Consider the following 22,781-nt stretch of genomic DNA (forward strand, 5'->3'; position numbering starts at 1 on the left):
TATTAAGCAGTTTAGGAGCAAATGCTTCGTTATCTATAAGACTGGAAAAATAAAGGCTCACCTTAGGGCTGCTATGAGGCGATGATGACGGTGCTGGGGGCAACTGCTAACATCTACCAGGTGCAGCCACAGGTCTGAGTACTTCATTTGTCTAAGCATTTTTTTTTTTTTTTTTAGACGGGAGTTTTGCTCTTGTCACCCAGGCTGGAGTGCAGTGGCGCGATCTTGGCTCACTGCAACCTCCACCTCCCAGGTTCAAGAGATTCTCTTGCCTCAGCCTCCCGAGTATCTGGGACTACAGGTGCACGCCGCCACGCCCAGCTAATTTTTGTATTTTTAGTAGAGACGGGGTTTCCTTGTGTTGGCCAGGATGCTCTCGATCTCTTGACCTCGTGATCCACCCGCCTCGGTCTCCTGAAGTGCTGGAGTTACAGGTGTGAGCCACCGCGCCCGGCCCCAAGCTCCTTTAATCCCCACCACAACCCTATCAGGAGGTACTGATAGTATCCCCATCTTACAGATGAAGAAACCGAGACACAGATCAAGACTAGGCAATTATAAATGGCAAACTGAGCCAATGTGGGTTTGAATGCTATCTAGAATGTAAAGTACCATACGGATATTAGTTAAAATTATCTAGCTCAAACCCCTCATTGAACATATGAGGAAACCACTTCAGAGATGGGATGTGAGAGCCAGAATCACACAGCTAGCTAATGGCAAAGTCAAAACAAGAGCCAGGTCCAGGAAGAGCCAAAGGTTTTCACGTGGACTGAAGGAAACAAACGACATCATTTCCTGTTTTCCAGGATCAAGGAATTGGAAAGAACATTGAGGTTTTTTTTTTTTTTTTAAATCATCATGGCCCTCACTTAGCAATGTGACAGAACACAGAGTCCAGGTCCTGCACTTAACTTCAGCCCAAATGAAAGATATTGAAGTCACAGCACGGCTCGGGTAGCAGAGAGGCAGTCACATCATCTCTATGAGTTTGGAGGGAGGCCACCGCGCATTCGGGAAAGTGATGTTAGCTGCCAGCCCTTGCACTGACTCTGAAATTAATTACCAGCAAACAGCCTGGCACAAAGCTAAGTAGATCGATATCTGCAAGAGAAAAAGAAATAGGCTTTTAACTGTACTGTGCTTTCCCAGGTGAACAGTCAGTGCTATTGTGGCCAGGGTCTCCCTCCAGTTCACCTGGTTGATTGATCTGCTATTGCATTGCTGGGTCGAGAGCAGATGAGGTCACGTGCCCTTCCTCAGACTTGCCAAGCCTCCGAAGGGCTCCATGCACCCTTTCTTGATGGAGGCTGGGGTACCTCCTGACCTCTCCTGGTGGGCAGAGGCACCAGCGCCAAAAGGTACTCTCAGGGTGCAGCAGTGGAATGGGGCAGGGCTTGAGATGGAAGCAGCAAGCTGGGAAGAGTGGCTCAAGGTTGGCCACAACTGGATGGCTTTGGGGATGGTTAGAAGAGGACCCTTCATGAATGGAAGTCCAGCTGTCCTGCCTCCAAAACCCACAAACAAATGGGCTGCTCGTTTTCTGCAAGCCCAGAAACTCTCTACCAAAAAATTGCTTTCACTCTGACTGGAGCCAGAGAATGGGCTCTACGACCCACTTTAGGAAGGGCTCTGAGATTAAAGGGCCTGGGCAAGAAAGTGGTCCCAATGAAGACCTCACAAATCATGGTGACAGATAACATTTACCGAGTGCTTACTGTGTGCCAGGCTCTGTGCTAAGCCATATGTCTGCATTGTTTCATTAAGCCTCAGAAAAACTTGACAAATAGATGGGATCACGAGCTCCACATTGGATGCACTACTGAACTTCCGAGACGCTCTTTCTTCATACCTCTGAGGAACAGTTAATGAGCAGCTACGATGGGCCAGACATTGTCCTCGCAAGTGAGAATACCACAGCGAACAAATCAGTAACATTCCCGCCCTGATGGAACTTGCAATCTTGTGGAGACCGTGTGCACTTTGTATTATCGCACCAGGTAGTAAGTGCTTAAAGAACCACCACAACAAAGCAGGGTCCGGGGCTACAGAATGATGCAAGTGCTACCTGCATCTGTGAAATGGGATTACTCTGTTGATTAAATGAGAGTCTACTTTATTTTTTTATTTTTATTTTTATTTTTGAGAGGGAGTTTCACTGTTGTTACCCAGGCTGGAGTGCAATGGCACCATCTCGGCTCACTGCAACCTCCGCCTCCTGGGTTCAGGCAATTCTCCTGCCTCAGCCTCCCGAGTAGCTGGGATTACAGGCACGCACCACCGTGCCCAGCTAATTTTTTGTATTTTTAGTAGAGACGGGGTTTCACCATGTTGACCAGGAGGGTCTCGATCTCTTGACCTCGTGATCCGCCCGCCTCGGCCTCCCAAAGTGCTGGGATTACAGGCGTGAGCCACTGTGCCTGGCCCTGAGAGTATACTTTAAAATATTAACACAGCCGGGCACGGTGCTCAAGCCTGTAATCCCAGCACTTTGGGAGGCCAAGGCGGGCGGATCACGAGGTCAAGAGATCGAGACCCTCCTGGTCAACAAGGTGAAACCCCGTCTCTACTAAAAATACAAAAATTAGCTGGGCATGGTGGTGCACGCCTGTAGTTCCAGGTACTCGGGTGGCTGAGGCAGGAGAATTGCCTGAACCCAGAAGGCGGAGGCTGCGGAGAGCCATTGCACTCCAGTCTGGGTAACAACAGCAAAACTCCGACTCAAAAAAAAAAAAAAAAAAAACATTAACACAGAGCCTGGCCATATCCTCAATACATGGTCTTTGTTAATATTCTCCCCATCCAATAAATGTCAGTTTCCTTCCCTCTAATTTCTCTAACTCACAAGAAAGCATAAAACATAACACGCATCTCTTCCTCGGCTCTTGGCCATAGCATCCCATGCCAGTGACTTGCTCTGGCCACCTCTCTGCCCAGGTAACCTGCTACTTGGTATTACAGAGAGGCTGTCGGTTGCAGCAAGGATGCTTGGGGCAGGAGCACAAGGGGGATGAAAGGAGCACCATTCTTGGGCACCCTAAGCCTCCAGTAGCCACAGGAGCCCTGGGAAATTCCAGGAGTCCCATTGGCGGAGCCGCCCCAGGGAAGAAATCACTAGTATCTCATTATGCTGCCAGGAGTCCTTGCCAGGGAAGTATTCTGCTTGGAGGTTGGAGACGGGGGAGGGAGGCCCGGCCGGTGGGTGTGATTTAAATACGTGCGTCTTGGACAATTTCTTCACTGTGTGAACATCACAGAGTGTACAAACCCAGTCGGTACAGCCTACTCCACACCTGGGCTGCATGGCATGTCTGCTGCTCCTAGGCTACAGCCTGTAGGCATGTTCCTGCACGGCAGGCAACTGTAACACAAATCACTAGGGGACAGGAATTTCTCAGCTCCATTGTAGCCTTCCGACACCACCTCGGTGTGTGTGCTCCACCATCGACTGAAACGTTAGGCAGGGCATGACTGCAGCTTCAAGGAGTTACCTGGGTTGAAACTAGGCCGGGTGAAGATCGGATCACTATCGGAGAATCTGCAAGCCGGCCGGGTCTTCACAGACCCCGACTCAAGGTGTGCATTACACACAGGACTAGAGAAGGGGGTCGGTTCCTCTTTCCCATTCGCCAGGCCCGCTCTCCCCTCATCCCCACCCCGCAGACTTGCTCTGGCTTCGCCGGCTGCCCTCTCATCACCCCGCTTGCACCTTCTCGTTTTCCTTCCCCTGTTCTCTTCCACACTCCCTTTGCAGGCTTCTCTGCCTGCCTCACCCGGGGGCTCTCACTGACCCCTTAGAACTGAGAGCTCCACCCTTCTGGCTGGCAGGAAATTGGATAGAGAGAGAGGAGATATGTTTCTGTGGTTCAGAGTTGGAGCTTGAAGTCCCCCCTGTAGCAATATGGTAACGAACGGGTGGTGGCTAATTCTATAATGCTATTTATGTGATACCCAGTCAGGGAGGACTTAAGCTGGCTTTTCTCTTCAGCAGGCCTAGGGCCCTAATCCCATTCTGGGTTCTATGGAACTGACCGCTCTAGAGCTGACTGACTGATGGCCTGAGAGCCAACTGGATCCTGCGTAGGCCAGGGGCCCACCCTTGCCCCTTTCCGGGCCTGTGTCTTCTCATCCCTAAGGGCCCTTCCAGCATAAACGCACAATGTTTCTGCGACTGTTGCTGGAGAAAACCTGCACCCGATCTGTCTGGAACAGAACTTTGTGTGGTGTAATTGATAATCCTCTTCTGGGGAGAATTAGCATTCTTCATAACTGCCCTATTGATTATCGATCAATTTTAAAGCGATAAAGACTCATTCTGGAAATCCACTCTGGAGCCCAACCAGCTGTCCGTTAGTCATCCTTTAGCCGACATGTGGCACCACAATAACCACCACCATTTTCCTGTGAAATATCTCTACCAAGAGTCACCTTTGAATTAGCCAGCTGAAGAAAATTTTTTCTAGCAAGATTATGATCGAACTTCGGCATATGCGCGTAATTAAAGAAAAGTTTTCCTTAGTGTCATTCAGGAGATAGTAGGTGGGGAACTACTTAAAGGTTTTTGAGCAGGAAGCAATATGTTGAAAGCTCAGCGTGAGAGTCTAAGGAGAGCCAGAGGAGAGCAGAGGCCCAAGCGAGGAGAGCAGGTAGCAGGCCGCTGCGGTGGTGCAAGACTGATGTAACAGCAATTACATCACGCACAAAGGTCTGTCCGAGACAGGCTGCGCCCAGTCATGGAAACAGCGTGCATTTCAGCCGGAAGGACCCTTAGGGATGAGCCACGTGAACCCAGATGAGAAGACACAGGCCCAGAGAAGACGGTGGCTTCCAGTGTGGCGGGGCAGAGGCCCTGGAGAGGCAGGCAAGCGTGAACAGCCACAGCAAGGTTAGATCAGGCTCTGAAAGTGCTCAGACCCCTGTGGGGTCCAGGACCCAGAGGAGTCAGAAATGGGGCTAAATCTTTAGGCGTGGGGTCTGGAAGAACACGATGTCACGAGCACACCAGGGAACTTAGAAGGAACTCGTTTAGGGAAGTTGTGGGTTTAGTTTTGCTCTTCCTCTTTGAAGTGTACTTGGATGAACTACTTGGGGCGAGAAACCCTTGCAGCCAGAAGGAGATGATCCTCAGCACACACCCACCGTGCTGTCTGAAGGTTCTGCTCACTGTGGCTTGATGTGGAGAGTAGGTACCGCAAACAAAATAACTCCGGTCTGTGGTGCCTCTCAAGCCAAGGGTGTCCATGGCAGCCCACTCTGCCTTTGATAAGAAAAAGTGCTCTCTGGGCCGGGCATGGTGGCTCACCCTGCAATCCCAGCACTTTGGGAGGTCAAGATGGGTGGATCACAAGGTCAGAAGTTCAAGACAAGCCTGGCCAATATGGTGAAACCCTGTCTCTACTAAAAATATACAAAATTAGTTGGGTGTGGTGGCGTGCACCTGTATAGTCCCAGCTACTTGTGAGGCTGAGGCAGGAGAATCGCTTGAACCCGGGAGGTAGAGGTTGCAATGAGCCAAGATCGCGATATTGCACTCCAGCCTGGGTGACAGAGTGAGACTCTGTCAAAGAAGAAGAAAGAATGAAGAAGAAGAAGAGGAGGAAGGGGAAGAAGAGGAAGAAGAAAAAGAAGAAGAAGAAGAGGAGGAGGAGGAGGAGGAAGGAGGAGAGATGGCAGAGGAGGAGGAGGAGGAGGAGGAGGAGGAGGAAGGAGGAGGAGGAGGAGGAGGAAGCAGTAGCAGCAGTAGCAGGAGCAGCAGCAGTGCTCCCTGAGGGCCATCAGCCATCAGAGGTTAAGGATGGGGGTAAGGATCACCTCTTACCCATCTTGGTGCCCCCAGAGTGTGGCACCCAGGGAGTGACCTCTGTGATGGATGTTTAGTTACATAAAACAGAAAGATGAGGACATGGAAGTGCTGAGTGGCAGAAAGCGTGGGGCTCTAGTATCTCCTTCCAGTCCCTCTGTGTGTCACGTACTTATATATTATCTAGTAGCCCAGAGGTTAGCAATAAGTTATAATTATAGAATAACAATGGCAGTGACACTGCGAAGTCAGTGTGGGAAGACCTGATCACATTAAACACAGAAATGACGTTGCCACCAGGGTTGATAAGTTATACAGGGAAAGAAGATAAGCATGGGATTCAGGAAAACCAGAAACCGAGTTCTCACCCGGTGCTATCAGACCCTCTTTGCTCCCCACAAGTAAATAAATAAAAACAGTGCTGGCTCTCTTGGCAAAGGCCAGACTGCAGCCTTTACAGCAAGATGAACAAACTCTAGAACTATTTGGGTATGATTCATGATTAATAGCTACAATCCCTTTCTTCCTTTTGCTTAGGTGTTTGAACATCAAGGTAGCATATACCGGTAAGAAACTGCTTTTATCTGTCAAACACACTGACTGTCCACTCCAAAGAGGTTACAATTATGCCACCGTCCACTCCTTCCACATTGGATCTTTCACTGAGATGTTATGAACAGACTACGTTTAGCATCTTCTTGACCAATGAGCCACTCCAGTTGGACACAATGGGCCATTTGGACAGGACAGAGGGCAGGCCAGCCATCCCCAGGGGAAGAAAGGTGGGCTTCTCTTGTGAGTAGGTCAGAGTCAGCTCAGACCAGAGTGGACCAAGGACCCACGCATACAGTTTCATTTCCAACTAAGGTTATGCAAAAGAACCTTCAGAAGTTCTAGCCTTGCCAGCTTTGAAAACCTTCTCTCTGTGAGAACCATCCCTTCTGTGTTATTTATTTCCTTGAGAAAAGATATTGAATACTAAAGGGACATTTCAACAGATTTAAGTGTCCTCAGAAAAGGGAGATGTGATTCGATTAAAAAGCTACATTACATTCATGGGTGAGCAATAAATATTTGTTGATTTGATTTTCAGTCCTACTTTTCAAGAAGGAAGTGGGATTGAGGAGGATGTTAGGGAATCATCTTTGAAAGATTAAAATTAGCAACCACAATCTCATCTTCTACAATTACATTGCAGAAAAAAGTTGTTTATTTTTCTGGCATTCAAAGGAGCTGGCTTTCCTCAGCTTTATTTTCCTCTAGCGTCTGATTTACTTGGTGAAAAATGGAGAGGACAAAGGAATAACATGAAATACAAAGAATATACTTGGCTTAAAAAAGAAAATAGAATAAACAGAGACTGTGAATGTCTCTACTCTTGGTAAACAGCTTATGAGAGGGTTTTGGAGGTAAAACATCTCCCTTCCCTCACTCCGGCATGTAGTTGCAATTCCGTGAAAATTGCTTCAGGAAAATAGATGCGAGTGGATTTGCATTTAGGTGTTTCAATAACTTGAGTCATTTCCTCAATACTGAGCGTGACTTTTGCACATATTATTAGAGGGGGCCGAAAGAGAGTGGCCAAGTGGCAGGGTTCCCGGCAGGCCTGACTGTGGTAACAGCCTTCAGTCACTGCCATCGTGATGTGACCAGTCATGGCTCTTTTTGTGTCTGTGATGTATCAACACTTGAATGTCAATGACATAAGAATATTTGCCTGTACCAGTTCCTCTTAACATCTGTGAAGGCTCTTTAAATAATCCAATAAATGTAATCAAAGACCAGCAATCAAACACCATAAATAATTCTGCTGAGAAACTGGAGAGGCCGCGGTGACGGCACACTCTCCCACTGCCTTCCCCGAGAGCTCCCTCGCAGCCCTGTCACTCTCTCTCTTTGTTCTCCCGTCCTGCCTTTTTCTCTATTTCTAACACATTTTTGCTGCTGTGCAACACTAATCGCTGAATATTTTCTCTAGCTTTCAAACCCCCCAATCAACATTTGGTTGCTCGTGGGTCCCTTAACCTACTTTAGTCCTAAATGAAAAAGACCAAGGAGGCGGAGACAGGGGCACAGGGTCTTCGCTCTGTCTTGTCTCAGAAAGAGGACAATCTTGCAAGAAATCATCTTACTGACCTTCCTTCAGGCTGTAGTTCTAAAGATTTTTCATAAAAGCTGTCCTTGAATAAACAGCTCCTGCCTTGCCCATTTGGCCTGCTGTTATTCTGGAAGGCTTGTGTCTGTCTCTTCTAAATGGGCCTTTTCGTCTCTGACGATTCAGTGGGGTGTCCGGCTTTCAGCAGCTAAATGGCCTACCCATTCCTGCATATTTTCAGTTCTTCATCTTCCTTAACCACTTTCATAATGGTTCAAGTGAGAAACATTACCCAGAAAACCCAAAAGGGAAAAACTGGATGATAATGTTTTGATCAACAGTTTTATTTAGGAATGTGGGCTCTACTATTATTTCTTTCTTTTTTTTTTTTTGAGATGGAGTCTCACTCTGGTACCAGGATGGAGTGCAGTGGCATGATCTCAGCTCACTGCAACCTCCACTTCCCAGGTTCAGGTGATTCTCCTGCCTCAGCCTCCCAAGTAGCTGGGACTACAGGTGCGCACCACCACACCAGGCTAATTTTTGTATTTTTAGTAGAGACAGGGTTTCATCATGTTGGCCAGGATGGTCTTGATCTCGTGACCTCATTATTAGCCCGCCTCAGCCTCCCAAAGTGCTGGGATTACAGGCATGAGCCACCGTGCCCAGCCTAGAATGATTCTTTAAGTGATTTTTTTAAAAGGATTAGACTTAGGTACATTCTCAATATAGTTTTATAGTTTTAGTACGTTTTTGATATAGTTTTGCCCTTCCTAATGAGAATCCTGAAAATATTTGAGCATAAACAAAAAACACTGCCTCATACTGGGTAATTTATTTGGTATCATCAGGTAGAGGGGTAGGTTATACCATTGTAGGCTATTAATCAAGATATCAGGAAAACTATGTGGCTGTCTGACCCATGCACAGTGATTGAACAGAAGACAGGAACCGGTGCGTGGAGATGCCACTTCCATTTTGTGGAGGCCGTTTGCCTATGTCTGGGGCTCCCTCAAACATACCCTTTAAAAGCCTGGTGAAAACCCATGCCACATGACCATTTGCTTTCTGATTGGCTTCCCCTGTGGCCTTAAGTCCCCCATAAGACATGGCTGTGTGGCATCTTACCCGCTTGGTGAGCTGGGTGTCCATCATGAAGTTGTGAACGTGCTTCTCTGCTTTGGTGAGTTCCAGCTTTCGGGCCACCACGGCCACCACAAGGGCAGTGCAGCCTGCACCCTGTGGGGGGGACACCAAGAGGACCAGAAGGGAAAGAACATATCATTAAGAGGCAAGATGAGAGACTCAACACACCTGGCGCCCACAGGGGTACTTTCCTGGGAGTGGAGTGGGAACTCGAGCTCTCTGGCTGGTCATGACCAAGCCACAAAATCTGTCGAACCTGTCAGGACTCTGATTTCCGACCCACAAAGGGGCCTGCAGTGCCTCTTGGGTTGTGCTCTGTAGATGACCTCTGCGGGTTCTCAATGGAGAAAAATGCTGGGTGGCACTGAGGCTTTGGGGGTTTAACCAACAGATAATCACTTGGTCCCCTGCCAAGGTGTGCAGCAAAAGACAGAGGGGCCAGCACACACACGGGCCCCCTCTCACTCACTCAGGTCTCCGTCCCACTGCCAGCGCTAGACCAGCGGCCCGGGAGGAAAGAACGCAGGGCATCAGCTGGGGTGCCACCTGCCAGTGGCTGAGAGTGTTCCTGAAAATCATCTAATGAAGAGGGTACCCAGGTTGGCACGAACACGTGCACTCAGTGGCTCTGCTTGCTCTACAGTTGGGCCTTTTCACCTGAAGGTTTCAGCTATGACTCAGCACAGGGAGTTGGTTCCTTCCTGCCTTCACCAGGAGGCTCATGAATTCGCCATCATGCAGAGATTTTAAAGACAACACCACTTCTTCTGGATCAAAACCAGGATGTTAAGTGAGGCCGCAGCAGACCCTTGGGATTTTCCAGAACAGGGATCCCAGTCTGCTCGGTAGGTCCGTGCCAAGGGAGCCTGGGGAAGGGTGGGCAAGGAAGCATGCTCTGCTGAGCCCCAGGAATGATGGGACTTGCTTTCCCTCTCTGAATCCTCTGGGCGTGTGCTTGACTGACTGGGAAATAAGCAGGGAATTCCCTGCACATTCCAACATTCTCCTGATGCATTTTTACGTCATCTTTGCTGTGCTTATGGGCTGGCTTATGAGCACAGGGGGAAGTCAGAGACTCACTCCTCCCCCTGGCTCTTCTGCAGGCAGCAGGAGTCAGCCCGTCCTGCAAGTGGACTCTTGTCAAAGATCATCACCCTCTGCCTGCACGCTGTGCCCTGCGCTGCCCTGACCACCACTCATGGAAAGAGATGATGCTTATTAAAGCCAACAACGGGGCCAGGCACGGTGCCTGACGTCTGTAATTCCAGCACTTTGGGAGGCCCAGATGGGCGGATCACAAAGTCAGGAGTTCGAGACCAGCCTTGCCAACACAGTGAAACCCCATCGCTACTAAGAATACAAAAATTAGCTGGGTGTGGCAGCAGGTGCCTGTAATCCCAGCTACTTGGGAGGCTGAGGCAGGAGAATCACTTGAACCCAGGAGGCAAAGGTTGCAGTGGGCAGAGATGGCGCCACTGTACTCCAGCCTGGGTGACAGAGCTAGGCTCCATCTCAAAAAACAGCCAACAACTGAATCCCAGATGCCAAATGACAATTCACAGAATCCAGTCTAGCGGTTGAGGTCCCAGAATGGAAGGCATCCGTCAATAACATTTTTGGCTCATCAGGTCTTACAGAATGTGTGAGAAGCAGAAAAGAATGTTTTTCAAAGGTACTGTAGTCTATAACCGACTTGGAAGGAATGCACATGGGTGGATCCGTTCCCTACTCTCTCTTTTAGAATCATTTCTCTCTTTATCCCGCAGGCTGACAAAGCCTAGCCTGTGTGAGGTTTTGATGTGGCTGAAGTTCACAATGCTTTCTCCCAGTTTCCCACAAGGGTCCCCATTAAAACAATCTCGTGTTTCTCGGCACATTGGTTGGCCTCCCGTTTCTAGAACAACAAAGTGAAAAGAACCAAGTCTGTGTGAACTTTCCTTTTCTGACCTCGTTTTCCTCTTTTGTTCGAGGCCGGCTGTGTTTTTTCAGCTTCTGTGACTTACAGGAGACTCTGTGCCCAGTTTTCAAAGGATCTGGGCAGTTGCACAGCCTCGTCTGTAGCTGTCATCAATTTAGCCAGGCCTCCAAAAGCAAAAAATAGCTTAAAAGAAGCCATCCTAGAGGGAAGATGTGTGCTCCCTTCCCGTTGACCGGACGGAGTGTCATCCCTCTCCTTTATATGGAGTTCCAAAGGTACTTTGGGCTGAGAGCCCAAAAAGAGGGCTATATCATAGCATTAAAAATGGAACGTCAGATGGAGTGGGTTCTCCCCAGGCTTGATTCTCCCTCCTCTCCCTAGGCCCAGACAAAACTCAACTTAAATCATCCCTGAAAGCTGGGGTCCAAGAGGCCTGAAGAGGGAGCTTTCCTGCAGCACGATACTTTGGGAGTTCAGTCACAACAATCAATCTTCCACCATCCCAAATTTCCAGGGTCTAGATGGGGTGTTCCACAGCTCTTGCCATGGCCCACAGTGTAGCTGGTTGATTGAAGAGGGTGCTTTTAATTAGAAGCTAGCGTGTTTTATCTAGGGAACCATCTCTCTCTATGATGAAGATAAATTTCTCTCTAGAGGCAGGACAGTGGACTGGATGACACTTCCCAGTTCCTTTCAACATAAAGATGTCATGACTCCCTGTGAGTGTCTCACTAGAGGATGCTGCATTCTTAACCCTTAATTCCAACTTAAATGGATGCTCTCAACTTCATTTTTCCATTAACTGGATGTAATTAGGGAAGTCACCAGTAATGACACCTAGCCTGGTCTTTTCCATTAAGAGGTAACCTCATCAAGATGGGGTCAGACATCAGCAGCCTTCAGAAATTGGTAGATGTATACTGAAGCCTAGATTGCTGAGCCTCTGCAGACTGTGCAGGGTACAGGGAGGGAAAAGGAAGAGGGGAGAGAAGACAAAGGAAGAAGAGAGGAGGGGAAGTGAGGGGAGGAGAAAGGAGGGGAAGGAGAAAGGGAAGAGGGAAGAGGGAAAAGGGGAGGGGAGGGGAGGGGAAAGGAAGAGAAGGAGAGAGGGAAGAGGGGAGAGGCGAGAGAGGAGAGGAGAGTGGGGATGGGGGAGGTGAGGGGAGGGGAAAGGAAGAGGAGGAGAGAGGGAAGAGGAAAGAGGCGAGAGGGGAGAGGAGAGTGGGGATGGGGGAGGTGAGGGGAAGAGAAAGGAGCGGAAGGAGAGAGGAACGAGGAGAGAGGGAAGAGGGGAGGGAAGAGGGGGGAGGTGGGAGGGTGGGGGGGAGGGGGGAAGGGGGTGAGGGGAAAGGAAGAGAAGGAGAGAGGGAAGAGAGGAGAGGGGAGAGGAAAGAGGGGAGGGAAGAGGGGAGGCGGGAGGGGGAGGGGAGGGGAGGGTAGAGGAGAGGAGAGAAGAGAAAGAAGAGAAGAGAGGAGAGGAGAGGAGAAAAGAGAAGGGAGGTGGGTGCAGGGAGACAGTAAGCTGGGCAGAGAACGAGCTGGGGAACAAATTGTGTTGCACCCTAAACAGCAAGGGTCAGAAGGGAAAGAGACAAGGAGGAGGCTGAAGAATAAGAAAAAATGACGGTCTGCTGGGTTTGAGAGAGGAAGGAAGAACGAGGAGCCTAAGGCTTGAGCCAGAAGTTAGGGGTCCATTCTGGCTCTTTAGAGGACATGCAGGAAGTGCCATGGAACTCCGCCCTGCTGTGTCCATCTTCAAGTGCTATAAGGATCAGCTGTCCCCTGGGTCCCCTTTGGGATGTTGGGTCCTTTCACTTAGGTGAGTTAATAGTCTGACAGGCCACGGGGGCAGCCTGGCAGTGCTGTGTCAGTTGGCAGTGGTGCAGGTTAGTTTTAAGAGAAAAATCGCCCAGGGCCTGGTTAACGGTGGAGTCTTGGAAATGTCTGGTGGGCAGAGGGGGAGTGTGAGGAGGGAGGAATCGGCATGGAAAGGGTAAGCAGCTGCTGCTATGACTTCCCTGGGGTCAGACTGGGGGGAAGGTCCATGACTCAGCCTTTTGCTTTCAGATATGCCAAGTCCTGAACCACAGGGGACACCAACTGGAGTCCCTGGATCTGCTCTGTCCAACTCCAGTTCCGTGGGGCAAGGGGAGGGGATGGGGTCCACTTCTGATGAGGCGGAACTTCCCCAGGCACGTGGGCGAGCAGAGAGCAGGAGGTGCACGGAGGGAGGGTGGCTGGGACAGGGTGAACACGCCCAGCTCTAGAGATTCGAACCCAAATCTGGACCGAGACTCCTCCACACCAGTCCTCCTACCTCTTGTTTTCAAGAAACATTTTCCAGCTGGAAAACCTTAGAAGCTGGAAAAACAAGCATCCCAAGGGGAAAAGTATGAGGTGTTCTTAACTACAGAAGCAGAAAATAAAATAAAACACAAATGAAAGTGACAAATGGAGGAGGGAAGCCTGGAGGATTTACAGTTGGATTCTGTTTCTGCAACAGATTCCATGCAACAACTAAAATAACATCCATTGGTTTGAAAGTAAGGTGTTTCGGGAGAGGCTCATCTTCTAAAACCGACATTAAGCAGATGTCTTGCTGAGCCCTCTTTTTGCCTCCTCCCAAAAATGACTCGATTTGTGCTACCTGTCACTTCATCATCACTTTCCCTTTGCCATTCAGAGGCCTCTCTCATGAGGTCACCGGGGAAAAGCTCAGTGTCCCAGCAGATATCTGGAAGCTTTTGCCCATTTGGCAATAACTCACCAAGGGTCCACAGAGCGAGTCTAGCTTTAGAAAGAGGGCAGATTGAAACCAAGTCATGCCAAGCGGAGTTGGGGGCTCCAGGGGCTCCCAGATGGCCGCAGAACCAGAAGGGCAGCGCTGCACATGTTTTAAGTTGCATTGTCATTTGCAGTTCTGGACACTAAACATTGACAGCTTTCTCCCTACTGTGTGGTCACTGCGATCATGAAAAAAAATCCTTACGGAAAGATGCTGGACTTGGATGGAGCTGCTTTTGTGGGTGAAATCTCTCAAACACACCGGTCTGCGCCAGCCACGGCAAGTCGTTCAGACAATTATACACCCTGCTTAATGGTTGATAATTACATCGTTACTGGGATTTACCAAGAGAAAACAATGATTAAGACTATTTACAGGCCACGCACACTCACAGATCCTTCCTTTTCCTTCCCAAGCGGGCCTTGCCTTGGCCTTCTGGTGTCCATGGTAACCAAACAGGAAGCCCTACCTTTAGTAAAGGCACTTGCAATAATAATTGGGAGCTATACATAGTGTTGGAGGTTGGGAGGAGGAGGGGAAAGGATCCTCCCTGGCTAGGAGTGACTCAGCTAGAAAAATCACATTTGCTAGGAAAACGCCACCGGGGTTCCTCGCTGTGACTGACCCACAGTGAGGCGACTGACTTTAATTTGGGTGAGAAACACTGATAATGACCAGCGGAAACCTCCCCGTTCCCGTATATAGAAAGGTATATGCTTATGCGCAGGGTTTTGTACAAAAGAGGAGATAAAAGGCCTGGGCTGTATTTTTCATATGGAAGGTGAAGGCGGGGCCGGCTCCTTCTGGTTGTTTTCACTTCGATCACACCTCAATCCATAGGGAACAGAACACTCCCTTCGGGGGACTGCTGTAGATCCAGGCAGCAAAAGGGGGTGCTGAAAGACAAGCAGCCCCCCAGACCCCTAAAGAGAGGCAGGGTGGGTGGGGCAGGGGGCTCGCATGTTCTGCTCGGCTGTGCCAGAGCAGAGCCGGGAGATGCAGAGTCCAGGATCCAGAGGTCCTTAGGGGGCCGCTTCTTGGATGGAGCACAGCTACATGCTGAGAGGGAGAAAGGCTCTGTTTTAAAATAACAGAGGCTCCCCGCGGGGCCCAGCCACTTATTGGCCACCCCGCTCTGTGCTGGCCCTGGCTGAGAGCTGGTTCTGAGGCCCAGAGCCCACGCCCCAGGAGTGGCTCTAAGAAGGAAAGCTTTGGCCTTCGGTGGCATTTCATTCCTCTCTGGTTTCCTCGTGACAGTTGGCGCTGTGCCAGACAGACTCCTACTAACCGATGGGAGGTGTTTGTTCTAAAGCCTTGCACTTACCCATGATTTATCACCGCCCCAGCGCTAAGCTTTCTGTCATTAGCTGCTGTCTTAGGACCTGCTTGCTAACAGGAACCTGCCCTGGACTGGAGTCAGAAAGGAGGAGAGAGGCTGGTGCCTCCTGCTCAGTAGGCCGCCGGCCCCAGGGCCTGCTCTGCTACCATCAGCCTGAGTCTGACTGTCTGGTCCACCCGATCAGTCCCAGGAAGCCAACAAGGCAGAGGGGAGTGGGGAGTGGGGGCAGCCCCCAGTGCCGGTGAGGCGTTCACACAGACCCTGCAGGAAGAGCTGGGCCCTCCTTTCCACTGCAGAAAGGGGTCACTACCCTTCCAGAAAAAGAGTCTTCATCTCTCCTGGGAGCAATGGGGGTGACAAGTGGAATCTGAGGTATCACTGCAAGGAAGGATTTTCACAGATGTGAGGGGCTGCGGAGGGGTGTGTGTCCTGGGGAGGGCCGCAGTCTCCAGCCACGGAGATCCAGAGCCACGCCACAGACGGCCTGCCCACCTCTCACCCTGCCACCTCCCACCAACAAGCTTAGATGTGCTTTCCTCTCTCACTTCAGTCTTCTCCTCTGAAAAGAGTATCCCACCCTGCTGTGACACTGCTCTAGGATTCCAGGACGAAGGCCAAAGAGCAGCAGATGCCTGTCCTGGACCCCAAGTGCAACAAGGCCAAGGGAACACTTCACCAACTTGCAACCGAAGGACACTGAGGATGCCACCCACACTGACCTCTGTGGCCACTTTTTGTTTTCAAATCACTTTCACATAAATCATTGCATTTAGTCCTTGCACAAACTGGTAGGGAGGGCAGGGCGGGCCATCCATCTCCACTTCATCCTGGAGGATGCTCAGGTCTGACAGGCAGACTGCCTGGCCCAGGGTCCACAGCGAGCAGAAACTCAAACCCCACGTCCCTCCCATACGCCACACTGTGATGGCCACGTGACAGGTGGGAATATGTGCCTCCTCCGTGAGTGTGTGTCAAGTGTGGGTAGCGGGGCACTGGGCAGGAGAGATATGCCTTGAAAGGGCACAGCACACCTGCTGGGCACCTGGGGATGGGATCACAGGATCACAGCCTCACCGAATGCCAGTGCCGCAAAGCACTTGGCACTCAGAGCCCAGCCCCTCCGTCGGCTGAGGTGGAAGCAGAAGACTGAGAAGGCAGGAGCGGGCCCAGGGCCGTGTGGCCAGCCCTGTCCAGGACACAGGTCCTGAAGGCCGACTAGCTGCTCTTTCCCCAGACCCTGCTTCTGTGAGTTCCAGCTAAACATGATCAGAAATGGTACCAAGGTCAGTGGGACTGAGGGAACAGGAAGGAGGACCATAAACGCAAGCCCCAATACTCACTGGAGGTGAGCAACCTGGGTGGCTACGCAGCAGTGGGGTGGGCAGCAGAGCGCCAGACCAGGACCAGCTTCACCCAGCCCATTTTGAGGGAGCTGTGAATAGACCATTAGCTGCCAGGAGCCCATTCTTACCTTAGAAAAGTCAACTGAAAAGTGAGAAACCATTGCAGATTCCCCACCCTGCTTTTTATGTGGAGGGGACACGCATGCAGGTCTATTAACTAACAGCTGCCCCCCACGCTGTGGCTAGGAAGGCCCCCCGTGCTTGCAAGAAGGAGCTCTGCTCTTTGCCACATTTTGGGGGTAGTGGGATGGGCAGAGGAGGGTACTCACCATGATGCCAGTGAGGAGACAGACACCTTTCCCACAGTATGTGTGGGGCACCATGTCTCCATAACCAATGGAAAGGAATGTGATGGAGATGAGCCACATAGCGCCCAGAAAATTACTAGTTACGTCCTGCTGGTCATGGTACCTGCCAAGGGGAAAACAGGAGTTAGTCATGAACAGCCATTCCCAGAGTAAGGGCTGTGGGAGACCTAGAGAGAGGAAGGAGATGAGATATTTTGCTGAGGAAGAGGCAGCAGTGAGGGTGGCTTGCACAGGTCTCTTTAGGCCTCTGAAAGGGCTGCGACGGTGCCCACCCAGGCCCCCCTTCAGCCCCCCACCCACCACCTGCTGGTCCCCTTGGCCTCCTGCCGTGAGCTTGGTCCCAGAGGCAAAATGTTTTGTCGTGATTTGCACCTCATTGTAGACACCCTTTTAGTGTTGGTAAGATAGCTTTGGATGAAATCATGCAGTAATAAAATTCCAATTTTCCCTTCCAAGCCGACAGTCTAAATGTATGTGGATGTGATTAATCTAAAAATCACAAGCTCCTGAACAGGGAAAATGTCAAAAAAAATTACCAAGCACATTCAGCAATTTTCTCTAAGAAAAGTTGATGCATCTCAAAGACTGGCATCTCCCGGGGGGTCTGGAGGGAGCTGCATGGCTGGGGCTCTCAGGGAGCAGTCTCTAGAGGGGAGCTCTAGGGTGTCCACAGAGGCCTTCATTTCTGAGTCAGGCAGGGGCTTGTGGCTGCCCTACCTTGGGAGGAACCATCCAGAAATATGACCACCGTTCCCTCTGCCCGGATGCCTATTCCACCCCATCCCCTTCCTCCCTCCCTTCATTCCTAATGCCAGGGTCTGCTGTGTGCCAGGCTCTGGGCCAAGTACTGAAATACAGACATGAACACCACAAAGCCCCTGCCCTTAGGGACTCAGCCCAGGAGAGGGGTTTGCTGACATCTGCAGAGGGTGCAGTCAGGGGCCGGACGAGGTGCCCTGGGGATGCAGGCAGAGGGCAATGACCTTGACCCGCACACATAAGCATCCATTGGAGATAGTGGGACCAGAGGTGCCACGGAGGAGGAAGGCTTGCATTTTCCAGGCAGGCCCGGCGGAATGGGTGCTCTGGGCAGAGAACCCTAATGAAAACCCAAGGCTTTACATGAAGTGCAGCAAGGGAGTGGGTTGCAGGCTGGATGGCAGGGCTGGGAAAGGTGGGTCCTCTTTCAAACCCTTCTCTAACGGGATCAGCCTGAACAACACACAGGAGACTCTGCATTTTAGACTGCAGGGTTTCACTTCTTGATAAAATCTCCTCTTAGCCACTTGGAGGCCGCTGGGTGGGGAAGCTAAGACCAAAGGGCCAGGGAGACCACATCAGCTAGGTTGGACAGAGCAGAAAGCCATTTAGGAACCTTCATCTATGGACGTGAGTTACCATCAGGACTTCTGTGAGTTAGTGCACACAACGGGCCGGGGCAGGCCTAGCACAAGGAGGCCCCCTGGGAGGATTCGCCGCCACCATCAGGGATCTCCATGTCCCCACAGGGTCGGTGCCCAGTGAGGGATAGGCAAATGCTGCTTTCCTTCCCTTGCCATGCTCAGTGAGGCACACAGGGCAGGCTGCATGTAAAGGTACATCTAGAGAGGGGCCTGGTAGGAGGCAGGAACTCAGCCAGTCAGAAACAAGGCAGGCCATCAGGTCAGGGGCACCCAGAGCACGGCATGGTGGGTACTGTACATGTACTGAGTACCTACTGTGTGCCTGGCACTTTGTAAGCAAACATTCTAATTCTCACAATAGCCTTTGAAGTATTTCCCAGGTAAGCAGCAGGAGCACAGAGACACTGGGTGACTTGCCCGAGGACACACAGGAAGCAGAGCCCATGCTCCTTTCACTGTCCCACTCAACATCAAACAGCAAGAGGCTGGCATGTGTCTTGGGAATAATGAGGAAGTTTCAGTGAGAGGAGAGGGCTTAGGTTCCAGTGGCAGGCGACCAGGGGGCTTCAGAGACCAGGGGTCAGATTTCGGTAGGGCTGGAACTCTGGGATAAGAAGCTTGGATTTTGTCTTAGAGGCCTTGGAAGAGATTCTGGGTTCTTGAGCACAGGAACGACAAGATAACACGGCTTGCTGGGAAGAGTGGTCTGCGGGTGGCGAGCAGGGTATTTGAAGAGACAGGACACAGAGGTGGGGTGACCAGGCAAGAAACAGGTGTGCAAAGCTGGGACGGAGACGCGGGACGGAGACGCAGGCCACAGCCTTTCTCATCCACCACCCAAGCCCAGCCCGAGCAGATCCCCATGAGCACGGCCGTGGTGGGCTCTCCAGCCCTATTTGAGTCCTTGGCCAGCAACTGGGGACCAGGGGCGGGGCGGGGACACAGCATTAGCCTTTTTGTAGCTATCTGCACAAGGACATGGGTGTCTGGTTCTTTTGGGGACATCTGAAGAGAAGATACCCCCTCCCCAAAGTTCCGCTGATGAGATGGCCTTGCCTGCCCTCTCCATCTACACTTGCTCCCCAGGTGCTCTGTTACTACCTTGAGAATCCCTGGCTGGCTGCCCGGGCCTCATGTCCCCTGGCTGGGCCTGCCTTTGCCCTCCCGGCTATCTTCGAAAAGCACAGGCTAATGGCTCCCAAGTCTGATTCCCACGGTGGCATCTACCCCTGACCGTGATCTGGGTATCAGCCCCTCCCAGTTCTGCTGTGGCCTTGGACAGGCAGCTGCCTCCTTGTCCTGCTCACTCTGCCCTGCTAGGCCCTCAGGCCAATGCAACTCCTCCCCTCCCAGCAGGCTGCTCTCTGGCTGGAGGAATAGCGGCAGACCCTGACTCTCAGGCTCTGTGCTGAGGCAGTGGTGAAAAATCAGACTTCAGCTTCTCTAAAGCAAGACTACGTGACTGTGAGGGGGACACAGAAGGAAGAAGGCGGAAAGGCAGCTCCACGCCACCAGCCAGCAACACATAGATATTGTACAGTCACAGCCAGCGGCCAGCTGCAGACAGCCAGAGCTCCAGCTTCAACGTTAAGTAGCTCCATGGCTGTGGGCAAGTGACGTACCCTCTCTGTCACTCGATTTCCTCATCTGCTGATGACAGGATTAAGTAAAATAACCCACAAGCAATACCAGCACAGTGCCTGGCCCAAAGTAAGTGCTCACTAAATCTCAGCAATTATTGTTGCTGAGAGGGCGCAGGTGTTATCCATCTGAGAAACAATAGATGGAAAAATACAGAGGCGTGGATTTACATGTGCAGTGGAGGGGTGAGGCATTCATGCAGACGTCTTGAAGTTTAGGCTGGAGAACTATTTAATAGAGATCCAAAAGAAATCAGCTGTGGCCAGGCGTGGTGGCTCACCCCTGTAATCCCAGCACTTTGGGAGGCCAAGGCGGGCAGATCATGAGGTCAAGAGATCAAGACCATCCAAGCCAACATGGTGAAACCCCGTCTCTACTAAAAAAAATACAAAAAAATTAGCTGGGTGTGGTGGTGCACGCCTGTAGTTTCAGCTACTCGGGAGGCTGAGGCAGGAGAATTGCTTGAACCCAGGAGGTACAGGTTGCAGTGAGCTGAGATCGCGCCACATCACTGGTTTTGCTGTGCAGTCGGGTCTCCACAGTCTTCCTTTCCCTGCAAACCCTGAGGATTGAACTGGTGCTCTCTGGCTGTTTGACTGCCCTCAGGATCATGGACCATCCTATTCATACGTGGGAGGATGCGAAGGTAAAGAGATTAGAGATCAGAATGGAATTATCTCTCAATTATGTTCTTGTGGGTTTCTTTTTTCATTCACCATATAAACACCTGTGGGTGCCAACTGTGTGTGCTAAGGAGAGGACACGAAGGTTTTGAGAATGTGCTTCGCTGTCTGTCAGCCTTCCGTGATCGCGCCTCTGGGGCGGGCTACAGAAGATGCCGAGATGAATTGGACATGCACCCTGCTCTCCAGTGGCTTGGAGCATCGTCATGGAGATAAGACATGCATGCAACTCACCAAGCAGGAAGTGATGAGCCAGAAGGCTGGGCTGGTGATTCAGGACTGTGGGAGTAGAGAGGAGGGAGAAAAGGTTTCTAAACCTATTCACAATTTTAGAGCGGTTTACACATGTCACAAATTTCACGTACTAATCTCGTGCTATTTTTTGCAATAGAAAATTTGGAGGGGGGCATAGTTCCATGTTTTTCTTTAAGGACTGAGGAGGGAAAGATATAATTTTTCTTTGAGCTCAAGGGTAGCTATTACAGCTACTGATTTATTTTTCAGGGTGGAGACTATGGATATTTCCCCCCACTTTTTAACATGAAATAAATGAGAGAAACAAAAGACTGTATGACTTGGCAAAGATGGTAGGGACATATGTCTACTTTTGCTCCCTCAAATCCCTTCCAGCTCAAAGTTGTTAGTCCCCCACTTTTAAAAATAAACAGGCAAGCAGGAATCCCCAGACAGCAAGGAGCCTCTAACATTAAAGACACAGATCAAAACAGTCGATTAAACAAAGAGAAGGAACTCCGCATCAAATGCAGACCTCGGAGAAACACTCTTGAAAGAAAACTCCTATCATTAACGTAAGAGAGAGAAAATAAGATACTGGACCCACAAGACAAGCATGGAATACAATACGAAAAAAGTCTTCCTAGGGGGCTACAAGATAACTCGAGGAAGTCTCCCAGAAAGCAGAAATAGACAAAGAATGAAAATGAAAAGAAAATATGACGATGGTGGTACATGCCTGTATTCCCCAGTTACTCGGAGGCTGAGGCCGGAGGATTGCTTGTGCCCAGGAGGTTGAGGCTGCAGTGAACTATGATCACGACCCTGCACTCCAGCCTGGGGACAGAGCAAGACCCTCAGCATCTCTTAAAAAGAGAGAGAGAGATAAAATATGAAAAAATTAGTGAATGATTCTCTCAATTCAAATAATAGAAGTTACAGGAAGAAACAACTCGGGGGAAAAAAGGAGGAAAAGAAAGAGTGAAGCAATTATTTTTAAAATTATTTTTTAAAAAGCAGGGTGTGGTGGCTCACACCTGTAATCCCAGCATTTTGGGAGGCTGAGGCAGGAGGATCATGAGGTCAGAGGTTTGAGACCAGACTAACCAACATGGTGAAATCCCATCTTTACTAAAAATACAAAAATTAGCCAGGTGTGGTGTCACGTGCCTGTAATCCCAGCTTCTCAGGAGGCTGAGGCATGAGAATCATTGAATTCGCTAGGTGGAGGTTGCAGTGAGCTTAGACTGTGCCACCACACTCCAGCCTGGGTGACAGAGCAAGACTTCATCTCAAACAGACAAACAAAGAAGCAAAACCCCCAGAACTTAAGGGCATGAGTTGCTAGATCAAAAACTCACTGTTCCCGGCACAGTGGCTGAAAACAGACGCACACCAAGCCACATTATTGTGAAATTTCAGAACGCCAGGGGAGAGGAGACGATCTACAGAGGTTTAGGGGTTTTTGGGGAGGGTATAAAAGAGATCAAATACAAAAAACCAGAAATTACAATGGTTTTAGATTTTTTGACTGCAACACTGGAAGCCATGGAATAAAGCCTTGAAAATTCTGGAGGAAAATTATTTCCAAATCGGAATTCCAAACCAAAGACGCGAAATCTGAATCGGCCAAAGTATTAGTTCAGTCTGAGGGCAGAATAAAGACATTTTCAGATAAGCACGGCTGTCGCTGGGCTGCCTGCCCTGCGCCGTCTCTCAGGAAGCTACAGGAGGTGTGTTTCACCAAAACAAAGACATAAACCAAGGAGGAAGGCAAGGGATGGAGGCAAGGAGCTCAGGGTGACAGTCCAGGGAGATCCTTGTAGGACAGGGGCATGCCGGATGGCCTTGTAGGACGGCCCGTCCAGGCTGGAGCAGGTCAAGAGGCTCTGGGAGACATTTCCAACAAGACGAATTCATAGAAAACCTAATGTGGGCCAGGCGCGGTGGCTGACGCCTGTAATCCCAGCACTTTGGGAGGCCGAGGGGGTGGATCACGAGGTCAAGAGATCGAGACCATCCTGGT

The 22,781-nt window shown here is 50.4% G+C and overlaps 1 protein-coding gene across 6 annotated transcripts in view; it reads right to left on the bottom strand.

Annotated features, from left to right (window-relative positions):
- The window catches only part of KCNN3 (potassium calcium-activated channel subfamily N member 3), a 176,836-nt gene that overhangs the window by 18,750 nt on the left and 135,305 nt on the right, over positions 1 to 22,781 (bottom strand). For all 6 annotated transcript variants that reach the window (XM_035280236.3, XM_002760046.7, XM_035280238.3 and 3 more), the window contains exons 4-5: positions 16,756 to 16,897; positions 9,024 to 9,134 (exon numbers count right to left, since the gene is read on the bottom strand). In XM_035280236.3, coding sequence (XP_035136127.1) covers positions 9,024 to 9,134; positions 16,756 to 16,897 — 253 coding nt within the window. The remainder of the gene's footprint in view (positions 1 to 9,023; positions 9,135 to 16,755; positions 16,898 to 22,781) is intronic.

This window comes from Callithrix jacchus, chromosome 18, assembly GCF_049354715.1.
Source record: "Callithrix jacchus isolate 240 chromosome 18, calJac240_pri, whole genome shotgun sequence".
NCBI lineage: Eukaryota > Metazoa > Chordata > Mammalia > Primates > Cebidae > Callithrix > Callithrix jacchus.